Consider the following 23885-nt stretch of genomic DNA (forward strand, 5'->3'; position numbering starts at 1 on the left):
TTTATTTTTTACTATATGGAGAACATAATCATCTAATAACCAGTTGTATTTATATGTACCTGCTAAGAATGAAACATAGTTCCTTGTCTTAACTTTTTTAATCTAAGTCAGAATTCATACAGAATAAATATATAGAGGAAGTAACTTTTTACAGAGGAAACAAAGTATAAATTTTGAGCTGATAGATAAAATTTTATAGCCAAAGAATTTTGTGATCATTACAGAATATACACAATATCTCATGATATTTTACACAAAAGCCCTGATTTGTATAACTGAGAAAACTAGTTGAAAATTTTGATGTGAAGAAAAAGTAATCGGGTTTATATATAGACATAGAAATATTAGAAAGTGTTATGCTTCTGTTTTAATGTGAATTCATGTACTAATCAGTTAATATCATCTTTTTGTAACAAGTATCTTTAATGATTTGTTTTTATTTTGCTTTATTTGTTGAAGGATTACTCAGCAATAATTTTAACCATTCTTCTTGAATTCATGTCTGCATTAGTAGGTAACCTGTTGTACTGTGGTACTATGACTTTTTAAAAATGGTATCTGGCCCATAATGGCCATTCCTTTGGTTTTGCGAAAGAGCTTTTGTGATTTCTGCATCGCACCAGAAATGAACAAATGTAGGTGATAAAATTGTAGTTAACATGTTGGTTACATTCTGTTTTGTTCCTATGGGCAGGCAGGTTGGCATAATGAGAAAATCGTGGGCTTTTGCTTCAATTAGATTTGAGTTAAGCTCTGGCTTCAACATTTTCTAGCTGTTAGCCTTGCTTTTTGTTAATTCACTTGTAAAATGGGGATAATAATATTGCCCTTCAGCGTGGTTGGCAGAATTATATGAAGTAATGTAGTCAAAAGACTTTAAAGTAGAGTCAGGTGCATAGTAAAGTCTTAATTAAGTCATTTCTTCAGATAGGTGTCTCAGAATAAAATGAAGAGTCATCTTGGGAAACAAAATATACCTGTTTTTTTTACTATAAAAAGCAGGTACAACTGTGACTGGAGAATGAATACTCTGCAAAGAAGTATTAATATTTTAAGATACCTGATTAATTTAGCATATTCTTATGTACAAACCCAAATAATTTGTGACAATTAATAAATTCGTTCTTAATGATCCTTGCATTTCAAGTCATGGGGCTGTAAAACATTGTAATCAATTATCTTGTAAAGATACATTTTGAAACTCATGATCTGGTCTAATAGGAACATTTTATTACAAGGCAAATGAAACTCATGTAGTAGTCTTTGATTAATTTTATCATATGGACTTGTATCACTTTAATTTTTTAGATGTTTTCACAGTTTTATCTATTTTGTGATGAATTTTTCTGTCATTTTTTTGCTAATTTTCTTTTTTTTTTCTCCTATTTAATATTAAATGTTACCAATTTCCATTTATGCTTTTGTTTTGTTTCATCTTTCCCCTTCAGGTCATTAAAAAAAAAAAATAGTGATGCATTTTATTCTCCTTCCTATACAGAAGAGTGTCTCAGTATATTCCTATTAGAGTGACTGTAGACCTGGCCCCTGGTGCCAGTTAGTATTTTGGTGGTTTGGAATGATCATGCCTCCTCACGAAAGGTGGCAGAGAGCCACTAGATTCCTACTGCAGAATTGAAGAGCTTTCTATTTGACTTTTGAGCTATTTCTTAATTTATTTAAAATCACAGTTCCAGAATTTAGTGATTGAGCATATTCTTTTATTTATTTAATAGATTAGTTCAGTTTCAAAATATTTACTTTATACCTGACATCATTACTTAACTACCTAAGATAAAAGGTATTACGTTTAAGGAAATCCAAGAATGATGAAACCTTTAAGGACCTTCCTTGGCTTACTCTTACTTTGTTTTGGAATGAAATGGATGTATATGAAAACTGTGTTCTTTTAAAAGCACAATTTTATCTTCTGCCTCATCGAGTTTATTTTTTTAAAGACGTTCTTATTTAAAAAGCAGTTTCCTTTATAGATTCTTCTCTCACTATATTGCCTCAGCATAATAATGCAAATGAAGTATATCCTTTAGTAGTAAAATTAATTGTTTTATTCTGTAATCTAACGTACTTCTTCAGTTAAAATAGATTAGGAAATCTTTACCTTTTTTCTTCTTTTAGAAGAACTGAAATCAAGTTCTCCCGCACCTACCAAGCCTATTTGAAGCCTTCATTCCGTATATATGGTTATTCAACTGCCATTTGTAGTCCAGGATACTCAGTTACTCTCATGATGACTTAAGTTATTTGTATTTCCTGATCATCATAGATTTTGGTGTCCCTAACTGGAATAATTTTGAAAAATTGATCCCTAAACACAAATCTAAAAAGCTTACTCCCCGAATATCTATTCAAACCTTGTTGTCAGGAAATAAAATACCTTCATATTTGATTTATTTTGGAAGCTGAAAAATTTATTCAATTCAATATATAAAGGACTTTACCTCTCTCTATTAAATAAACCCCACAACACCTGTATGTTACGACTACTGTGGGGACTATTGATAATGTGTATAAAGTGCTAGTGTGGGGTACCTGATGCATTGCAGATTGTCAGCAAGAGACGGCTGCTGCCTTTATTCTCTAATAATGACTGGAGCAAATGCTAAAACATGCTTTCTGCTGAAAATGCTCATTTGTGTCCATTTTTCTTCTCTCTAAAGAAAAAATTAATATTGACTACAGTTGTTTAAAAATAAGATACTTGTGTTATATTTATAAAGCCCATCTTGGGAAAAAGTGATTTTGTAAAAATGTCTCTGTAGATGGTCTTGGCTAGTATTTGAGATCTTGCATGTTTGAAAAATCTTTATTCTTTATCACAATTAATGGGTGGTTTGGCTGAATGTAGAATTGTACTTAGAAAATATTTTTCCTTTAATTTCAAAGACATTTAAAGTCTGTTAGATTGCTTTCTAGCTTCCAGTGGTTCCATTGAGAAGCTTCTTTTCATTTTGAGCCTTGATCTTTAGTCTTGACTTGCTTTGTCATTCAGGAACTTTTAAAGGTCTTCTCTTTATTCCTATTGATCTAAACATTTTATCTGGTACCTTTTTTCCTCCAGTGGGTGTTTGGAAATGTATGGAGACAGTTTGAGTAGTCACAGTGACTAGGAATGCTGAGGGAGAATGCTTTAGGATTTAGTATCTGAAGGTCAAAGAAGTTAATTTTCTTGCAAATACAGGAAACATTCTCACCCAGAATGTCAATAGTGCCCCTGTTAAGAAGTATTGTGACAGTGGGGAAATGTAAGAATAATCCTGATCTGCATATTGATTATAGTGTATGACAAGAGAAACAAGATGTGTACACCAAAGACCAGTCAATATGATTGGTAGTAGTGTTATAGACATGCTATGTGAAACAATGGAGGAAGAAAGAGTAAGTGACACAGTACAAACTGAAGTAGAATAAAAATGATTATGTGAAATATAACCATCAGATTATGAGTATATATTTACCATGTTACTGATTTTGATCTCTAGTTGGACATTATCTGCACTATTTTGCTTAATCATATTTATGACACTTTTTTCTGTATTTCCAAGTAGTACCTGTTCTTAATTACTTTGATAGGTTTATAGTAAATATCTAATTGTAATCCAAACACTTGGCAATTCCATATCCAGAAAGATTTGAGAAATATTTTTTTTTGCAAAGACTAGAACTTGACTGACAATGATAGCTATACATTTTAAATGGGACTGGGATTCAGAAAGGAGTTGAGCAAGGGTTGTACTTGTACAGTTTTATAGCAGCTTCTGTGTTATCAGGTTGCAGTTCTATTTCATTACTGTCTTGGGAAATGAATTACCAGAATAGCATATATAGATAGGCTTTGTTATAACAGTGCAAACGTTCAGTGACAAAGACAACTTGTTTTTGAATTATCCACCATTTATTCATGGTTCATATCATTGCTTTACTTCACTAATGTGGCTAACCAGGCAAACTATACATTAGAAATACAGGACCCTAACAAAGTAAAGAGGGATTAAGATAATGAGGTGGGAAGATAGTGGAAGATGTTAAAATAGTAGTTTGGTAATCACGTATTAATACAGAGTCTTCATTTTAATATGCATATGATATACTTTTACTTTTCAGAACCTAAATCACAGCCACAGCAGCTTCATCAAGGACAACACAGATTGTCAAATACTGAGCAAAATGGAGTAAAAGATAATAATCAACCAAGATATCTTCCTCGAAATGATACCAGACAGCCAAGAAATGAAAAACCTCCTCGTTTTCAAAGAGACATCCAAAATTCAAAGTCAATTTTAGAAGGCAGTGGATTACCTAGAAACAGAGGTTCTGAAAGACCAAGTACTTCTTCAGGATCTGAAGTATGGGCTGAAGAGAGAATCAAGTGTGATAGACCATATTCTAGATATGATAGAACTAAAGATACTTCATACCCTTTAAGTTCCCAGCACAATGATGCTGCATTTAAAAAAAGGGATAACTCTATGCAAAGCAAATCAGGAAAAGTTCTATCCTATGCAGAGGCAAAAGAAAATCCACTTCCTCAAGAATCCATAGATTATAATTATCAAAAACGTGGGAAAAGAGAAAGCCAAACAGCAAATCCTGATCATTTTTATGATAGGAAACCACGAACAATAAATAATGAAGCTTTTAGTGGTATAAAAATTGAAAAACATTTTAATGTAAATGCTGATTACCAGAATCCTGTCCGAACGAATAGCTTCATTGGTGTTCCAAATGGAGAGACAGAAATGCCACCGAAGGGAAGGCGAGTAGGACCTATTAAGCCAGCAGGACCCATCACAGCTACACCCTATGATGATAAAATATTTTACAATAGTGGGCCCAAAAGAAGATCTGGGCCAATTAAACCAGAAAAAGTACTGGAATCATCTATTCCTATGGAGTATGCAAAACTGTGGAAACCTGGAGATGAATGTTTAGCACTTTATTGGGAAGACAACAAGGTATGCATGTTACAAAGTTATTAAATACTAATAATACTGAATGTAAGAGTCTAGTGAGACCATAGAAAGCCATTGCTTTGGGACTGAGTTGTGTTCTATGATTGTACTTGTTTATAAAGTCTTTGAATAGATGTATACATATATAACTTATCAAAGGGAAAACAAAATATTTAATATTTTTTATGGATGCTTAGGAGTCCCATAGGATTTGGTTATGTTAGGTTTGATTTTCACTTGCATATCAGAAAAGTATTGTAAAAGTGATGAAGTGAAGTTGATGAGTTACTTCAGTTATTATCAACTGAACTATTAATATTTTCTTTCTAGTAAAATTATACTGATTCACAAGGAAGAAAATCAGTTGAATGGCACACAAATTCTGCAGATTTCATTTAATTTAAAGATAAATACACAGTCAGCCTACTTTAAAAAAAACTAAGAGCAGGAAGGTTAATTATTTAGCTAATAATAAATAATTTAAGAAACAAATCATTTAAACAATCTTCAGTTCTACATTATATTCTGGCTAAAAGGGAAAGAGGAAAATCGTGAAAAAAAAAAAAAGGTGAGTTTGAGAAGGAATACAGTGCATCAGATAAAAGAGCCTGGCTGAGAGGGAGAAGACCAACACAGTGCAAACAGGAAGGGGAAGAGGACAGAGGGACCCTCAGAGAGAAGGGCCTTTGTACGTGTTTCCCCTTCTGCCCAACATGATCTTCCACCAACTACTCTTCAGATCCTTGAGGACTTGGCTCAGATACTTCCTAGAAGAAGCCCTTCTTTTCTGCCCCCTCATCCCTTCTACATTATTGTCTTTCTCAATCAGTGCCTTGTTCACTTTCTAAAACTTATTACAGTTTATAAGTATTTTTGGTTTTGGTTCCTGCATTGATAACTCCTTCCCCTACCATGATTTTAAGTTCCTTGAAGGCAGGACTATATATCTCTAGTTTTCCCTCTATTGCCCTGTTCCTCTCATAGTGTAGGGATTTCATAATTATTTGTGGACTTTGTTAACTAGTTCATTCTCAAGGGGCCACTTACACAGGAAAAAAGTCAAGTAGTTAGGGGACTGGAGATATTAACAAGGTAATAAAAACAGAGGTGAGTTATAGTGTGAGGGACCTAGGTGGATGTGAGGATCAAGTCAAAAAATATTTGAAATAAATATTTCAAATGTAGAGTAGTTTCAGTTGTTAAGGGTGTGCCTGTGTGTGGCTAAAAGGAGTGGTGGAAGTAAAGTTACCTGAAAATTTCAAGGAACTGAAATTCAGGCTAGGAAGTGTGGTTGGATCTTTTAAAGATTCTGTAGGGCTTGGGATCAGGAGGTGTTATTTAATGATAGCAGCAAGGAGGGGTCCAGGTACAACTAGATGGCATAGTCTTTTAAGATTTTGGTATGAATGTGAGATAACATTTGCCTAGAAGCAGCATCTCTACTGTCAAGTTTTTATTCAAGGCTAAAAGCAGAGGAGGAGACAGCACTAGCTGTGTCTTTTCTTTTTGTCAAGAAAAGCAAAAGCCTTCCCAGAAATACCTACAGACAATTTCATTGGTTGGAACTGTTTCACATGGCTTCTTCTTGGCTATTAGGGAGACTTGGAAAGCAAGTACAGGTGTTCTTCACTATCTAGACTCTTACTCTTGCATCTGAGACCACTCACTTTCCAAAATACAACAACTGTTTGATTTGGCTAGTGAGGGGTTACTTATGCTTAACTGTTTCTCCATTATGGTAGAGGCAAGAAGTAGTTGGAAATCAGTGTTAGTTTATAGAACTAACATTGTCTACCTTAGAGGGAGGGTTCACTTCTGTCAGATGCTTCTGGAAAGGTTAAGATGAGGATGGAAATTTTAGTTTGCATTGGACAGTGTGGAGTTGATGGTGACCTTGACGAGCAGAGGAAATAAATGATTAATAATTAATCATTAATAATGTTTGAAAGGCTTGGTAAAAGACTCAGGCTTTCCATTGAAATCCCATAAGGATTGTGCCCTAGTAGTAAGTGCAAAATACAAACAAGCCAGTACAATGCCTAAAATCAACCCTTTACATGATTAAGGATATCTCCTTGTACTCTGTCTGCCTGCCCCCCAAAATACAATCCTCTTTTGGGGAAAAGTAACATTTTCTATACAGATCCTCTTCATGGTATTTCATCTACAATGTCTGGCATCCTATAAAAAATTATGAGGCATGGTTAAAAATACAAAGAGAGAGAGAGAGAGAATATGAAAGACCAGAAACAAAGCAACAGAGAATAACAGACCTAAGATATTCAGATATTACACTTAGACAAGTTCTTCAACAAATATTGAGTATTCAACAGACCATTATTGAGTAGCTGCTAAGCGTTAGGTGCTTGGGATGTATAAGATAGTTTTGTCTGTGCTATTACCCAAATGCCTTCAAATACCTGATGAGATTGTTTTTAAAGCTTTACTTTCAATTGTAATTTTCTCAGAAAATCAATGATACTGAATTCATCGATTGCCTCTACTGAATATATTCAAAATAATGTCATAAAGCTTCTGAAAGATAGTGCCTAATATTTCCCAAAATGTTTTGAGCTTTTAGAGTATTCTTAGAATAATTGGATGATCGTCTAAGATGACTACTTTGAATTTACGTGGATGTATACATTCAGTTTAGAGTGAAGGACTGTAGGCTCTGTATAGATGCACCTTTAGGCAAATAAGATAAATAATTTTCACTCTCTGAAAGAGATGGCATTAGTTATCTTCTGAAACCACTTAATTTAAGAAATAACTTTTAAGTGTCTTTTCAAGAATAGGCAACTTTCCAGTTTTCTAGCCAGAGACTAAGGTAAAGATTTAAGAAAAGCATTGTCTATAACTGTCATTAAGAAAGCATAATCTTAATTGCATTGTAATGATGTTTTGGAAATAATCAGTTAGTATCATTTAAAACATTCCTCATGATACCTTGCCTTCTCTCAAGCTTTACTTCCATAGCAGGATTTGAGCATCTGGGACAATGCTTTTTCTCCCTGTATGTCTGCCATAACTAGTTCAGCTCTTTCAGCCCTTTCAACTGGGATATTGTAACAGCCTCCAAATTGGTCTCCTTGCCTTAAATCTTATTCCTCTTAAACTTGTCACTGAAACTGCCAACACTGTGATCTTGGTCTAAGAGCATGTCATTCTTCCTAGTTAAAATCTTTCACTTGTAGTCTTTAGCATGCATATAGAGCCTCTATCAGCTGGTCCTTACCTTCTTGTCCTATTGGTTGACCTTTCTCACATCATGCCATAGTTAATTTAAAACTGCTTGTTGTTTCCTATACTTCTCTTTATGTTTTATGTCTCTGTAGCTTTCCCTGGAACACCCTCCTCAGTTCTTAACTTGGCTAAATACTCTTCATCCTTGAAGACTGTATCCATTGTCATCTGCCCCAGGAAGCTTTTCCTGAACTCCTCAACTTTATTAAGTGCCATATCACTACACCTGTATTGCAGTACTTTCCACATTATATAGAATTCATTTTTCACATGTAGCTCCTGAAAGGATGTCAAGTTATTTGTTTTCCTAGGATGTATTATGACTAGCTATCAATGTTGAACTTACCTCTTGAACTTACCTGAACTGACATTAATTATCTAAGAAGCTTACAACTGAAGCATGGGTCCAGAAATACAGCAATTTACAGAACACAGAAGTGTAAGGCTAAGAAATAAAGGAGGAAGGGAGAGATGTGAGTGTATATTAAGAACTCTAAGATAAGGAAAATTCTAGCATGGTATCTCTAAATTTGCTAGCATCCAGATCTGGAAAAGAAAATACGATGGATTAACTTAATAACTTTTGTAGTGTGAAGTATACTAGTTAATCAGTGAAAACAGGGACTTCCCTGGTGGTCCAGTGGTTAAGACTTTGCCTTCAAATGCAAGGGGTGCGGGTTCGATCCTTGGTCGGGGAGCTAAGATCCCACATGCCTTGGGGCCAAAAAAACAAAAAATATAAAACAGAAACAATATTGTAACAAATTGAATAAAGACTTTAAAAAAAACCCCATCACTTATTTAAAAAAAAATCAGTGAAAGCAGGTTCTTTCCTGGTATACCCAGAGTAACTGCTATTTTAGAAGATTTTAGAGAATAAGAATTTTTGTTGTGTTTAGTATTTTTTGATTCTGGTGAGCCTGTTAATGTTACTGAACTTAGGCTTTTCTGTTCATAGCTTGAAAGCCAAATCTCGAGAGACAAGTGCTGGGTAAAAGGAAGGATGGCTTTATTGAGGAAGCTGGCAGTTCTGGGAAGAAGATGGACTCGTGTCCCAAAAAACTAACTCCCCATTGCTGATCAGGGGGCAAGAGCTTTTAAAGGGGACTTTCAGGGATGTACGGGTGGAGGGAGGGGTTGGTGGAGGGGAGCTACATGCAGAACAGTACAGTCAGCTCCAGCAATCATCTTGAAATTGGTCATGCAATGATCTGATCAGCATCATATGATTGTTTTAAGTACAAGTAATCTTCAACTCCAGCATCAGTGTGTTCCCATTTTCTTGAGGCCAGTTCTTGGAATTGTGTAAGATGGAACAGCTTATGTCATGGCTACAGTCATCATGTGGTTAACTTTTTCTTTTTTTTTTTTTTTTTTTTTGCGGTACGCGGGCCTCTCACTGTTGTGGCCTCTCCTGTTGCGGAGCACAGGCTCCAGACTCACAGGCTCAGCGGCCATGGCTCATGGGCCCAGCTGCTCCACGGCATGTGGGATCTTCCTGGACCGGGGCACGAACCTGTATCCCCTGCATTGGCAGGCAGACTCTCAACCACTGCGCCACCAGGGAAGCCCGTGGTTAACTTTTTCTACCTGGTGGGGGTTTCAGTATCTGCAAAACAGCTCAAGGGATACAGCCCAGAATATTTATCTATAGCCCTGGAGGAGAAACTAAAGGTCCTTAAAAATATAAAGGTCCTATAGGGTCCTGTTATATTAAGCGTTACTGTTAGAGTGTTATATTAGAGCATCCAACTGCCCTAGTTTGAAGAAAACATTCCTTAAGAGTAAATAAGAGTTTTATGAGTTTTTCGTTTCCATTTCATATTCACTAAGCAACGTTCAGACGTATAATTTGAGCCCTGAATGGGTTGACCTATAGTGGAGGGAATACTCCAATCAGTTGACCTACTCCCAGTTACCTCAACAGATAAATTTAAAAATTGTAGTTGTTATGTAAATTCAGTTCCTAGTGAGTTTGTTAATGTGTGTTGGTTCCAAGAGCCAAGGAACACTGGGTAAACAGATGAAATAAAAGTGTCCGGTCTTACAATGTCTCAAATCCTATAAATCCTGGATACAAGTCATGTGCTTACTTTTTAACTGAAAACCCTCCTTCACCACAGCTGCCTGTATGACTGCAACAATAAGCCTTTTTCTTTGTTTTTTTTTTTTGGTTTTTTTGGTCATATATTTCTGTTTTTTAAGTACATTGCTCCATACTTAAATATTCTGATAAGTACATAAGAATCTTCTTACCAGTGTTAGTCAAAGGGCTTCAATGGCTAACAACAAAATATAACACTAGTTCTTTTTACACCCATTAGCATGTGAATGTTCTTCTCTATTGACCCTCTTAGTTCTGAAATCTCACTACTGCTCAGTGTACATATGTCAGAACTCACATGGCTGAGAGAATTTCTCTCTTTTTCTTAGCCAATTTATGATTATCCAAAGGTAAGCTTTCTTTCTTAAAAATATTATTCTCTTAAAAATTATTTTCTTTAAAATATTGTATATTTCAAAGTTGCTAAGAGAGTAAATCTTAAAAGTTCTCATCATAAGAAAAAAATGTAACTATGTGTGGTGATGGATGCTAACTAGACTGATGGTGGTAATCATTTCACAATATATACATATATCAGATCATTATGTTGTCCACTTAAAACTAATACAATGATATATGTCAATTATGTCTCAATAAAAATTGATTTAAAAAATGAGCTTTCAAAAAATACAAATATTGTAACATTTTGAGTATTTACATTTCCATCATGTATCACCCTTTGTAGACAATATTGATTCTCATATTTAAAACTCCTTTTTGTCTCCTCAGTTTTACCGAGCAGAAGTTGAAGCTCTTCATTCTTCAGGTATGACAGCAGTTGTTAAATTCATTGATTATGGAAACTATGAAGAGGTGCTACTAAGCAACATCAGGCCCATTCAGACAGAGGCATGGGTACGTGATCCAAATTCTGTACAAAGGCATAAGCTGTTTTGAAGGAAATACATAGCTCTAAAAGATTAGTCATAGTAATATGAAATTTGCCAGTGGAAAAATATTTTGAATTTGCTTAAAACTGGCTACTCCTAAAGTAAGATTTTAATTTAATAATTACACTGAACTACAGTAAAACTGAATGCATTGCAATTGCTTCTCTTGTATAATGCTTTGTTATATTATGCTTTGGAAATAGGTGCCCTTATTTATATGTTGGCGAAAAATGTGTATATGTTTTTATGGGTTCTTATGCATATTTTGTTCTTTCTGAGTTTGTTACTTTAAATTTGACTAAATTTTGTCCAGCAGTTGTCAAATTTAAGTCTCTGTTGGATACATGTATATTCTTTATTATTTTAGTTACATGTAAAATTAAGAAAAACACTTTAAATTATATATGAACTCATACTCTATTTACTACACGTATATTTATATATGTATATGTGCAGATTAAATTTAAATATCTTTGTTTAATTATTTGATTAATTTTGTTGCCAAACGTTATGTCAAAGCTGTGATGATTTTGTTGATGTAATTTAGACTGTATTGGCCTCATGGAGTCCATTTTATACAGGACTTATGTGACTTTACATAGATAGATTCTCAGCTACATTTAGGCAAAAACAGGAGGACAAGGCATATTAGAATTTGTTTCATAAAGTTTTTTTAAAATTTATTTCCTTTCTGTAATTTGTGGATAGCTGTTAATAAACTTATCACTAGAAGCCTAATTTGTTGCTGTTTCCCTAAAATGTAAAAATATACTAGAAAACTATATCATCTAGACAGTAACCTTCATCATTGAAGCATACATTCTCATTAGCTGCTTTTAGTTTAGTTTAGCTTTGGTCTTTCTAGATTTTTCTGTCATGACCTCTGTGTCACTGCTCCCTCTCGCCTTCCCAAAAAAGATAGATAAAACAACAACAAAACGCCTAGTAGCAGCAATCATATTTGGGTCCATAGATCTTTATTCTTTACCTTTTTATTCTAGAAAAATGATCATTTTCTAGGTAGCTTATTGTTTCATATTTTACAGTACAACATTCATATGTTTAAGAGATCCTTTCCTTCACTCTCATCCTCTAAAGTTTAGCTGCTTTTTCCCTAAAAGACTGAAATACCATCAACGTCTAATTTATATCTTTTCTTAGAGAAACTTGATGTAACTATATCCCTTTTGATTCCCATGCGATGGCTATTTTTATTCTCTTTTCATTTATTCTCTTTTTCATTAATACATCTTAATGTAGTTTTGATGGTAAAAGTATTTATTGAGCCTGTATTTCTAGAAGTTGAACCCTAGTTTGCTATTCATCATATGATCCCAGTGTTTTTGGCCATTACAGTCAGAGTCAAAATAAAATTTTTACATTTGGTGTTTTTTAAGGAGATTTAATAAAAGATTAATTTTATTCTTTTCTCCCTAAAGAAAAATTTAAGTTTCCTTACTTTGTTTCTTCTCTACTTCCTCTTTCTCTTCCAGAGTAGACATAACTGATGAGCACATTTCTCATTCCTCACTGTAGCTTTTCCATTCAGAAGTGTTTGGTACTGAAGTGATCATTTTCTTTCTACAGTCAGTGACTTTTCCTTTTTTCCCCTTAATAGTCCTCATTGCTTTATTATTGATTTTAGGTCTTTGTAAACTTAGCTGGACAATAAATTTCTCACGTGACAGCCCACGTAGTGATTCTGAACCACAGCAATACTTTCATATTCTCCCTGCCTACTTGTGAATACTCTTCTAGGCTTTATTGTGCTATTTTTTTTTTTTTTTTACCTATATACTTTTTCTGCAGTCAACTTAAAAATCTTTCATAAGATACGTGAAATATTTTTCAGGTAGAAGCAGCATAGTATTACTAAATCTTTTGGAGATTCTGGTATTTCTTTTCTCCTATTTACAAGTAACCAAGTGATTGTTGATGTTTTATGATTTTGCATAAATTAATATAGCAAAAATTTTTGGATCATGAACAGTGTTATTGAGGATAAGATCATCCTTCCTTATCTGTGTGAATAATTGACTTAGTTGTAGAAGCAGCTCCTTCTTGATAAATAGAAGCCACCAGTTTAACATATCTTAACCCATCTCCATTAAAAAAAAAATACATATGTGTGCATATACATAAAAAGCCTCTGAAGAAAAACAATCTATGTGGCTGTCAGTACATTTAACATAGAATTAGTGTAGAGTTCTCTTATCCTCTGAGAGTGCTGTTGGGGTCTATGAACACTTTTTCTTTTTGTAACTTGGGAATTGTAACAAGTTTTAAGTTAATCCAAGCAAAACATTCACTATACCAATAAGATGGTAACTCTAATAGATAAGTCATACTAGAAAAATTAAAGAGCTGCAAAGGTATAGCGAGGTGTTAGAAGCCTTAGCACAATTATTCACTCACACTATGGACTGTGTAATTTTTAATTGTTTTCAACTCTTGCACTACATATGTACATTACTGTTTTTAATTATGAAATGATTTTGTATATTTTATTAAGGTTTATGTTTGTTATTGGCACAAGATTATGGAAAACCTCTTTTTTTCCTAAATGTAGCAATGATCATTCATTGAAATTTTTTTAATAGTTTGCAGGAAAAATAACCAAGAAGCCTGCATATAAGCCAAAAATCTTTATAGAAATCAGTTGTCTGTATTGTCTCTTAAAGGTTGTAAGGATAAATTATTAAATAAAAAGCATGAAATGAGATTCAATGACTAAGTTAATAGTTTCTTATATGGAAAATTAAAATAAAAGTCAAGTTAATAGTTTAAATCTAACTGTTAATATTTTTCTCATGAAGTTTAAGAACTAATTGCCTTAAAAAAAAAAAGAACTAATTGCCTTAAATCAGTCTGTAGACAAATTTCTATTTTCCCCTCCTATCTGGTTGTACCTTTTTACTTCCAGACCATACTCAGTGATGATATTTTAGATGGTAAAAATATATGTTCTGATTATGATTAAATACTTTATTTCCTCCAAAATGATCTACTGAACTTTTTGTTATGCTATGTCATACTTGATTTTTTTCTTCTAGCTAGATTAAACCTGGATCTTTTAACTATGGTAAAATATTCTGTCTTAATTTTAGTGTCTTTATCATAGTAAACTCTCTATTGTATATTAATGTGAGATTCACAGCTCATTCTTTTTTTTTTTGCGGTACACGGGCCTCTCACTGTTGTGGCCTCTCCCGTTGCGGAGCACAGCCTCCGGACGTGCAGGCTCAGCGGCCATGGCTCACAGGCCTAGCCGTTCCGCGGCATGTGGGATCTTCCCGGACCGGGGCACGAACCCGTGTCCCCTGCATCGGCAGGCAGACTCTCAACCACTGTGCCACCAGGGAAGCCCACAGCTCATTCTTAACTGGATTAATCCTCTAACTTTTTTTTTAAATGTTCTTTGTATATTGCAGGATTTTCCTTATTTTACCAAAGTAAAGGAAGCATTATGGAATCTCATATTATTTGTAAAACTGTGTAGGGAGAAAACCATAATATTATTTTATATTTCTGACCACTGTATGAGAAAACATTAGGGGCAAAGGAAACCTATTTGTGTTTCCTGCAGGCACTTTTCAAATTTATTCTTTTTAACTCTAAAACTGATATCAGGAAAACAGTAAAAAGATGCCACAGGCAATTTGGAATTACTGTAAAATACCCTGGTGTTGCTGCTCAGACAAATCTTTTGTGTTTTTAGAGTGTTGTTTCTTCTGAATCACTTTTCTAAACCTGGAAAGACAGTGTCAAGTCCTGATTTCCCAGAATATTTATGACTTGTATGCCACTGAGACTTATATATCCCAAGAAATGTTTTAGAACATGCTGATTTCTAAACTTTCTTTTTAAAGGTTCATAGTATCAGGAAATTATCTTTGTTCAGTTAATGTTCCAACTAGAAAAATTATGATTGTATCGATAATGGTTAGTTCTAAGACCTTAGCATACACATCATCTTGGGCAGTAATTCTGGAAAGTGACAGATGGATTGTTATTGTCTTTTAACCTACCTTAAATGTTTTTCTGTAGCATATTTATTTATTCAACAAATATTCATTGTATGTATGTTAGGTGCTAGACATTGTTCTGGGTGAGGAATATATGTTAGTACTCAAAACACACAAAAGTCCTGCCCACAAAGCTAGAAGAAAGTTATATTTCCAATTACGTGAAACAAACTTAAATATCTCATGGGAGTGTTCGTTCTTACCTCTTGAAGCTTTAAAACAAGATATAAGTGGGAAAAATGTTGTTTACTGATTTTTAATTTAAATAATGTTTAGGTCTTTATTTTATTTCACCTTATTTGAAGATAAAATTATTACAGAAGAAGAAAGTGTCATTTAATGAATTTTATCTATTTAAAATTTCCTATCTGTTTACTTGATTTAAAAAGTAAATTTCTTTTTAGGTGGGTTTGGGTTTCTTTTAAAAATAATTATATTTGTTTCAGTTTTAGCATACTTTAAAAAAAGAACTATCAGTTTCAAGTTTTACTTTTGAAGTAACTGTGCAAAATTTATTTTATAATGACATCCTGTGAAGCACATTTGAAAATTACCTTTTCAAATTCAAATAATGTTCAGAAAAAAACATAAAGTATTCTACCACTAATAAAAATATTAAAGAGAAACATATTACCCCCAAAAAAACCCCTAACCTATTTAATGAGGAAGGAGATTGAGAGTTGTGATAGTAAATTAATGAGTTAAAATGGATCCTAAATGTATTAGAACAAGGTCATGTTAGTAATTTTAATGATATAGTAATAAAGTTAGGCTATATCTAGTTTATATTTGATATCAAAGATCATAATAGATATTAAAAAGAGGACAATTGTTATAGAAACCATTAACTTCAAAGGGAAATTAGAATTATGTAACAGTGAGGTTCTGCCAATTAGTATCCAGTAAAAAGTGCAGGCACCTATTTGATCATAGTCCAGAAGGTTTTTCATTTCTGATAATAAATTCTTAAATAGATTAGTGGGTATAATTTACCATACTTAAATTTCTGCACTAAAAGCATAATTTGAGTAAGGTCAATGAAATACTGAAATACATTTTCTTCCACTATACGTATTTTGGGACACTTCCCTTTCAGAGATTATCATATAGGCAATGCTCATTTTCTTTTACAGTGTAAACACAGAGTAAATCAAAAGGAAACTGTACAGCTAGTTCAGCCCCATTTAAGAACATAATTTTCACCTTATAGATGATGGAATTTGGGGGAGTCCATGTAATATCTTTAAGCTCTGTTTTTAGTTGTATTTGATATGCTTTATTTATTTCTTAATCTATCACTCAGCTTTTCACAATTCTCACAGGAGGTTGTGGATTATACAGAAGGACTTTACTAGAGATATGAAAGCTTCTGACATAGAGGGAGAGATGATTCATTCATAAATGATGCCATATACATTGATATATCAACTTAAATACTGTTGACATCTACCTCCTAAATCCCAAATTCAGTTTGTGAATTTGAGATTATTATGAAACCTAAGAGATTATTATGAAAATCTTGAGATCTAGTTTTGACTGGGCTATATTATTCAAGAGACATTTTATTTCACCACTAAATTAATACTAAGAAAATAGTATACTATTTTAAGAACCTGTACAAAAGTACTGCTTGAATTTTGCTATATGATAATTTAATGTATTATAATCTATTCAAAGGAACTGTGTATAAAAATATCTTTAAAAGGTTTCTGGGTAATCTGAGTTTTCCTTTATTGAGCAATGAAAGTACATCATGTTATTATTTCATGTTCCTTTTTACTGAAGGTAAAATAACTCCCAAAGTTAAATAACATGGTAGGGTATTACCTAAGATGTGCTGTCTTTTTGATTTGTTTCTAACTTTAATTACAATTCATAAAACAATTTAAGCCTTATATTATTTAAATATTAAGAATCAATTTAGCATAACTGTTTGAAAAATCTTTTTTGTGTACATGAATAATACCAGTAGGTATTATGTTAATCTTTTATCTTCTAAGTCTCCCCTTTATTAATAGCAACTTAAAGGATGGACTCCTGAATTATGATGCTGGCCAATTGAGAAGTAAATTCGAGATGCTTTAGATTTATGCTAAATGTTGTATAATTTTTATTTTTTCTTCAAAGTAGTCTTAAGGAGGCATTCTGGGTATGATCTACAGCTGAAGGGAGCTAGGATTGTCAGATGAACTTATTTTTTCCTTTGACATTTTTGATTTAATAGACCCAAGGTTTGTTCTCTTTCAAGTGTAAATTTTATTTTTTCATTTACTTTACTTACCCGGATTTTTAAAACTGTAATTTCAAACTGCACTGAATTTTACCATTCCTTCACATATGTATGCAGAAGACTTGCTAATATACTCATTGCACAGGAAATAAAGTAGTAAAATAAATGAATCTGAGGAATATTTTTGTTTTGTTTTATTTCTTGTTCCCAAAGATGTTAAAATCTTATATTGGGCATGTGCCTTGACTAGGCACTCATGTCAGTATGTTTTAAAGATTTTTATAAATCTGAAGAGGCATCTTTCTTGAATTAAAAAAAAAAACAGTGCACACAGTTCTGTTTTAGTTTCTAGTGAATTTCTGAGCCTCTTCCATCTATACCTAAAAAGGCAGACAAATATGTTGCTTATTGCACCATAGACTTTATTCCCTTTCAGATGGAGCTCCTACAATGCATCTTTCCAATTCTAAAGTCAGTGGTTGTGAACTTTGTTGGTGATAGGCTAAAAGAGGACTTATGATACATATTTGATTGCATACCATAACGAGTCATCAGTTGTACATTTTCTTTTTTAACCTTACATGGTTATTTGTGTTTTTCTATACTCTTGCTTTTGTCACCTTATTTATTAGTCATCTCTCTGTGTTTTCATTCTATCTCTTAAACATCATTGTATCCTTTTGACTTTGTTTTTTAAACTTTATTTTCTTTTCACATTTAGTGGGTGGTATCTCTTGATGTATTTGGTTACCCTTCCTACTGATCCTAATTTCCTGAACTTTACTGGACCTATGCCGTTTGTTCTAGAATCATGTGCAGTAGGCTTCACTATCACACCTCTAGAAAAAGAGTGGGGTTGATCTGTCTCCTTGTGAGAAACACTCTGGTTTTAATAGGTTTCAGTTCCATTAAACTTGAGAAATACTGGCAAGAGTTTTACACCTTAGTTTGAAATAACTCCCTTAGTAGTGGCCTGTCGTTGGCTGAGAGCTCCATTCAGAAGGGACAGGACGTTCTGCAACAGTGAGTACATTTTATTTGCCTTAAAAAAAACAAACAAAAAAACAACCCATATAGTTTGTTAAGAGTAAACATAATGATGAGGCTCTAGTTAAGTAGCTCAGACCATCATAAGAATTAAAAAGTTATTATTTTTTTGTACATATTTCTTCATGCCTAGTCCATCTAACTCAGGGTTAGTTCTGTTTCCTGGTTAAATAAATTTGGAAAATACTGGGTTAAAAAATTAAGTATACCTTTGATTACAGGACTTCTTTGAGCCAGTAACAGATTAATATGTATTTTAAATCTCCAAGAGAGAGACATATATAGTGTTTATTGCTTCACAAACTTATTGGCTCATGGGACCCTTTTTTTTTCCTGTATAAAATTTGTTATAGAAAGTCTACAGGAGGTGCTTTGAAAAACGTCGTAGCTCTTTTCTTCTTTGTAGTTTTCAAATTTCACACTTTTAAAATAGGGTGAAGATTTATCTTCAGAAACACTGTTTTAGATGTTCCAGACTTCTTAATAATATAATATTGTACTTTTATGTTATAAATAGAGACTAAATATATAAAAGGCAATTTTTCCTCAAACATGTTCCATGATTCTTTAACTTTCTATGAATAGAGGACAAAATATACTTCTGAAAATTTATGTCCCTTCTAAGTACTTATGCCATTAGCAGTAGTGTTTTATTACATAAAAATAAAATTGAGATCTTCTTTTACATGTAATTATACACAACTCACTGGTCATTTAATTTAATTTTAACTTAACTCTAATTCTAGAAACATTTATGTATTAACTTTTTAAAATTTTCATTCATGAAAACTCCCATTGTAGCCTTTATAATATTGCTGTTTCTTTTCTGTAATTCTTGCCTAATAACCCACATGATATTTATATGTTTCAGCAGTAAGGCATTGTCATCATTTGTTTGGGTATTGTATTTGTTATTCTCCAACAATCTAGCCTAAAGCAAAATCTGAAATCCTTTTTTTTGTTAAACTGACATTGGCTACTGAATCAAAAGAAAATATCAAATCAAGTTAATTCCACTGAGTGTGTGGGCATTCTTAAATGAAGAAGAGGACTCCTAAAATACCAAAAATTCTGTTTTGTTTCAACATTTGTATTGCTCCTTTACTAATAGGCTAGTGTGTTCTCAAGCCTTTGACTAGTATTATTTCAATTAATTAAAAGCTTGTTAAAAGCCTCAGAGAAAACAAACTTAAACTTAACTGCTCTTGATCTTCTGTTCAAGACATCAGAAGATCTCTCATTTTCCTTGTAACAGTTATTAAGATGAATTGATAATCTTGGATCTAGCTCCAGAGCTCACTTGAGAGATCTAGAGGGGAAAAAATTCTTATTTTAAGAAACATATCCTTTCCAGGCACTTATAATTATAAACAAGGGCAGAATGTATGGTTGGATAATAGCTAGTGAAAGTGCAAAGGAACTCTATTAATAACCAGTAGATATATACTATAAGTACTACTTGTTTTAGAGCTTGAGGGGATTTGATTTTAAGTGAGCATATGAACTGACTTGGTGGCTGAAACAGTGGAAAGAGGTCAGTAATTATTTGTTGAATGATTAATGTAGTCCTAGTGGTCACCCTTATTACTTCAGACATGAAGCCTGAGTGTAACAGTTTAATATGCTAGTTTTTCCACAAGTATTCTGAGTGCTTTTTGTAACAAAGCTACTTTAGAAAATAGATTGGCCTATATACACAAGGGATTAAAAGGATATAAGACAAGTAGAAGATAAATTTCCTTCCTTCCAGAAGCCACATAATAAATATTCATAAGGCCTCTATCTGGCTGGCATGGTTCCAGTCTGGGAACCATTGTTGGAATGGTTCTTGATTATAATTTTGTTATGCCTGTTAAATGAATGGTATGGTGTGAAGGAAGTAAGTGGGGAAGGCCAAAGTTGACTTCTTAAAACTAGTATTAACTTAAACAACTTTTTATTGGAATTTTTATTTTGCCTGAAGTGTGCTCATTTTTTCCCCCAGATCATGTGATTGGGAAATTAGGCTCAACCCTCCTGGTCATGCTTACCCAAGAGCTTATTATTCAAAGTAAGATACTAAAAGTCAGTTTCATTCTGTTTCTATATGGTTCAAATTCTAAAATTTATGGACTTGTTATCTTTTTTTTAATGTTGGTAGCCATTTTTGATACTATTTAATGAATGATTAAGGAGAATATAATGAGCATTTTATCTTGAAAAGATTTAAGTAAATAAATAAGGCTTAAAATAATGTGGAGAAAAGTATTCTAGTGTATTTTTTTCCTTATAAAGTGATCAGTTAATATGAATCTTATTAAGAATTCCTGAATTTGACCATCAGTACTCAAACGAATTAGACTTAATTCGATTTTTAAAATATGGAATTGAAGTCTTAAAGCAAATTGAAAAGGGAGACAGATCAAGAACTTGAGAGTAGTAGTTCAGAAAGCCTCTAAAAGCTTTGGGCACAAATAAAGATATCCCTGGTTGATCTTTTATGTGCCCTGATTAGTGTTAATGCATACTAAGTACTTGGCCTTACTGATAGTAGTTCTCATAAATAGAAAGACTGTTAGAGACTGAGATGTAGTGGAGCTGATTACAAAATGATCTAGAAATGCCCAGTCCATTTAAATTGTATCCTTGTATTCTTAGGAAATAAGCAAAGCAGAGAAAAATTCTCATTGAATGTTTAAAATTAAAATATATAATTCCCTAAGAAAAATTAAGGAATGATACAAGAAACTTGAGACTGAGAACTCTAAATTTTTTTATAGAAAATTACTTATAAAAGGCTACAATAAAAGCATTTTAGATATAATTTTAAAATGAATATAAGATTTAAATTTCAGGAAGATGATATGCACATTTTCCTATTGATTTATTGAAAATACTTAAAATTGGCTACGAACAGACTGAATATTCTGTTCATTCTAATGATTATAATTGCTTTAATGAAATTAATGACAGGGAAGATATTTAAGATAGGGAAAAAAAAATGACCACAGAGTAGGTTAAATGTAGATTTGGTATCTTGATTCTTAAGCATTTTTCAAAATAATTTTCATAATGGTATAATTTAAAAGGTTTGACTTAAACTGCTAAACAAAAATTTTTTAAACAAACTGCTTTAAATAATTTCAATTATAAGAACAAGTTTTGCTTTCTGAAATGATAATTGCTATTCTTTGAAGTTCCAATAAATTTCACATAAATGGCAGAAATACTTCTGACATTGTCTACTGCCAGTTGCCATTCTTGGACCCAAGGCTGAGAAACATTTTCACATTCTGTGTGCTTTATCCTGAAAGCATTTGATGAAAAGGGGTCACTGAATGAAATGTCTGCTCTGCTTGGCCTTTGAAAGAAGGGGAGAGGGCAGGGCTAGTCTTGGGCAAATTACTTCCACCTCCCTTTTTGCCCCTGCTTCAGCTCCAGGGGAGCTGGAAATGCACAGAAGGAGTCAGAAGACCTGGGTCGAGTCCTGGCTCTGCCACTTACTACCTATTTGACTTTGGGTAAGTTATTTAATGTCTCTGGGTCTCAGCTTCAGTACAGGGTTGTTGTGAGGATAAGTAATATGATCAAAGGAAATGTGCTTTGTAAACTCCCAAGGTCTATAGAAATTTAAAATTGTATTATCATAACCTGGCCTTCTTCTTCCCAATTCTTCCATAGTCTAGTATCCTTGGCTATGCATTTTTAAAGCAGCCCAAAATGACAACTCCTTTTGCTTTTCCCTGTATCCTCTCCATATTGGAACTCTTATTCCTGTCCTCTGCATGCTTCAGACTTAAGTATTCTAAGAATATTAAACCAGACTGGTTAAATTAATCTTCATTGTAGAGTGTGGATTGTGTTGCCCCTTTTTACCCTTCCCACTCTCACCTTTCTTCTTTAATCTTCTCAGAATTGTGCACTTAGAAACGTCGAAAAATCTCCAGTGCATGGAAGTTCACACAGTGTTGGCAGAAGTCCCTTAAATCGTGTTACCCAGATCACTTCTCCGTTAGTTAGTAAGGTTGATTGGTAAATGGGAATATGATTGTGTCTCTTGTCCTTTCTTTTTCTCTGTGGGAAAGGAGATGGAAATAGTTCAGAGTTAAAAGTTCTTCTGAAATCTCACTGATAAACTAGGTCCTAAGTTGAGGAATAATCATAGAGAAGAGACAAGGGATTTAGTGGCCATTTCTTTGGACAGCTCTTTGAGTTATATCTGACTTGGCCTCATCTTTGATTCTCAGTAAACCCTAGCCTACCCTCAGTCAAACTAAATTTATAACACCTGTTGTCTTTACTGGGTGCTCAGTTGATAGAGCCTGCATGGAGCTAAGGAGGAAAGAGAATTTACCTTCTGCATCGCATCTGGTTTCAGATCAAGGGATCTTTAAGAGGTCATAACGAGAGCTTATAGCTTTACTTGATCCAGCCTTCCCACATAATCTAAGAATGCTTGATTTGGCTATGTGTCAATAATAGTAATAATGGCCCCTTATGTTAACTGCTTGCCATTAATGCCTAATTACCATGGAGCACAATAACAGTTACTCATGTCATGATTAGATTAACTTTCTTAAAATTTTTATTTTATTTTTACAACCTTGAACCATTGACTTATGCTCAATATGGTTTCTTGCTGAAGTAGCAGTGTCATCTTTCTTAACTAAAAATTAGAAATATTGAACTCTGGTGGCAATCAAATGCAAATTGAAACAATTAGTTACAGTGTTAAATGTGTGAATTAATGAGAAAAAATTAAATGATAATGTTCATGCTGGCAAAGATGTAGTGACACGAGTACTTTTATACATTGCTGACAGCAGTGTAAATTGGTGTGATCTTTCTGATTTTTTTCCAAGCCTTAAAAGTGTTCATTCCCTTTAAACTAATAATCCCACAGTTGTTAATCTCTGCTAGTGAAAGATCGAAGGAATAAGTGAATTTCTGAGAGATGATCATTGCAGCAATAACAGGAAAAACTAGAAACTACTTAAATGCCTAACACTAAGAATGCTAAAATAAAGCATCATTCATCAGCTGGGTGAAATATTTTACAATTGTGATAAAAGATCATTATGAAGGCTGTAATATCATGGGAAATATTTATGATGAGTGAATAAAAGCAGTTTATAGGGTTGAGAATGCCCTCTCAAAGTAGTGGTTGTTTTAGTGTAGTAGAATTATGTACAGACTCTGTATATGTGTATATACTTATTTTTCAATTTTATAAACTTTCTATAATTTTGTATTACATTTTTTATTTGAAAAAGTAACAGCAAGCAAAATAAAATTAGCAAGAAGAAAGTTGATCATGATTAGGGAATTTTAGTCTTAAAAAGGAATCCCTAAAATTTGCAAAAAGGATCTGAAAATATGGGAGTTTAAAAAAAGAAA

At 33.1% G+C, this 23885-nt stretch overlaps 1 protein-coding gene across 3 annotated transcripts in view; it reads left to right on the plus strand.

Moving 5' to 3' along the window:
- The window catches only part of TDRD3 (tudor domain containing 3), a 207473-nt gene that overhangs the window by 155886 nt on the left and 27702 nt on the right, over nucleotides 1–23885 (plus strand). For all 3 annotated transcript variants that reach the window (XM_082602562.1, XM_082602560.1, XM_082602561.1), the window contains 2 exons: nucleotides 4120–4970; nucleotides 11047–11172. In XM_082602562.1, the coding sequence (XP_082458688.1) occupies nucleotides 4120–4970; nucleotides 11047–11172 (977 nt within the window). The remainder of the gene's footprint in view (nucleotides 1–4119; nucleotides 4971–11046; nucleotides 11173–23885) is intronic.

This window comes from Mesoplodon mirus (assembly GCF_964341445.2).
Source record: "Mesoplodon mirus genome assembly, chromosome: 17".
In the NCBI taxonomy this organism is placed as follows: domain Eukaryota; kingdom Metazoa; phylum Chordata; class Mammalia; order Artiodactyla; family Ziphiidae; genus Mesoplodon; species Mesoplodon mirus.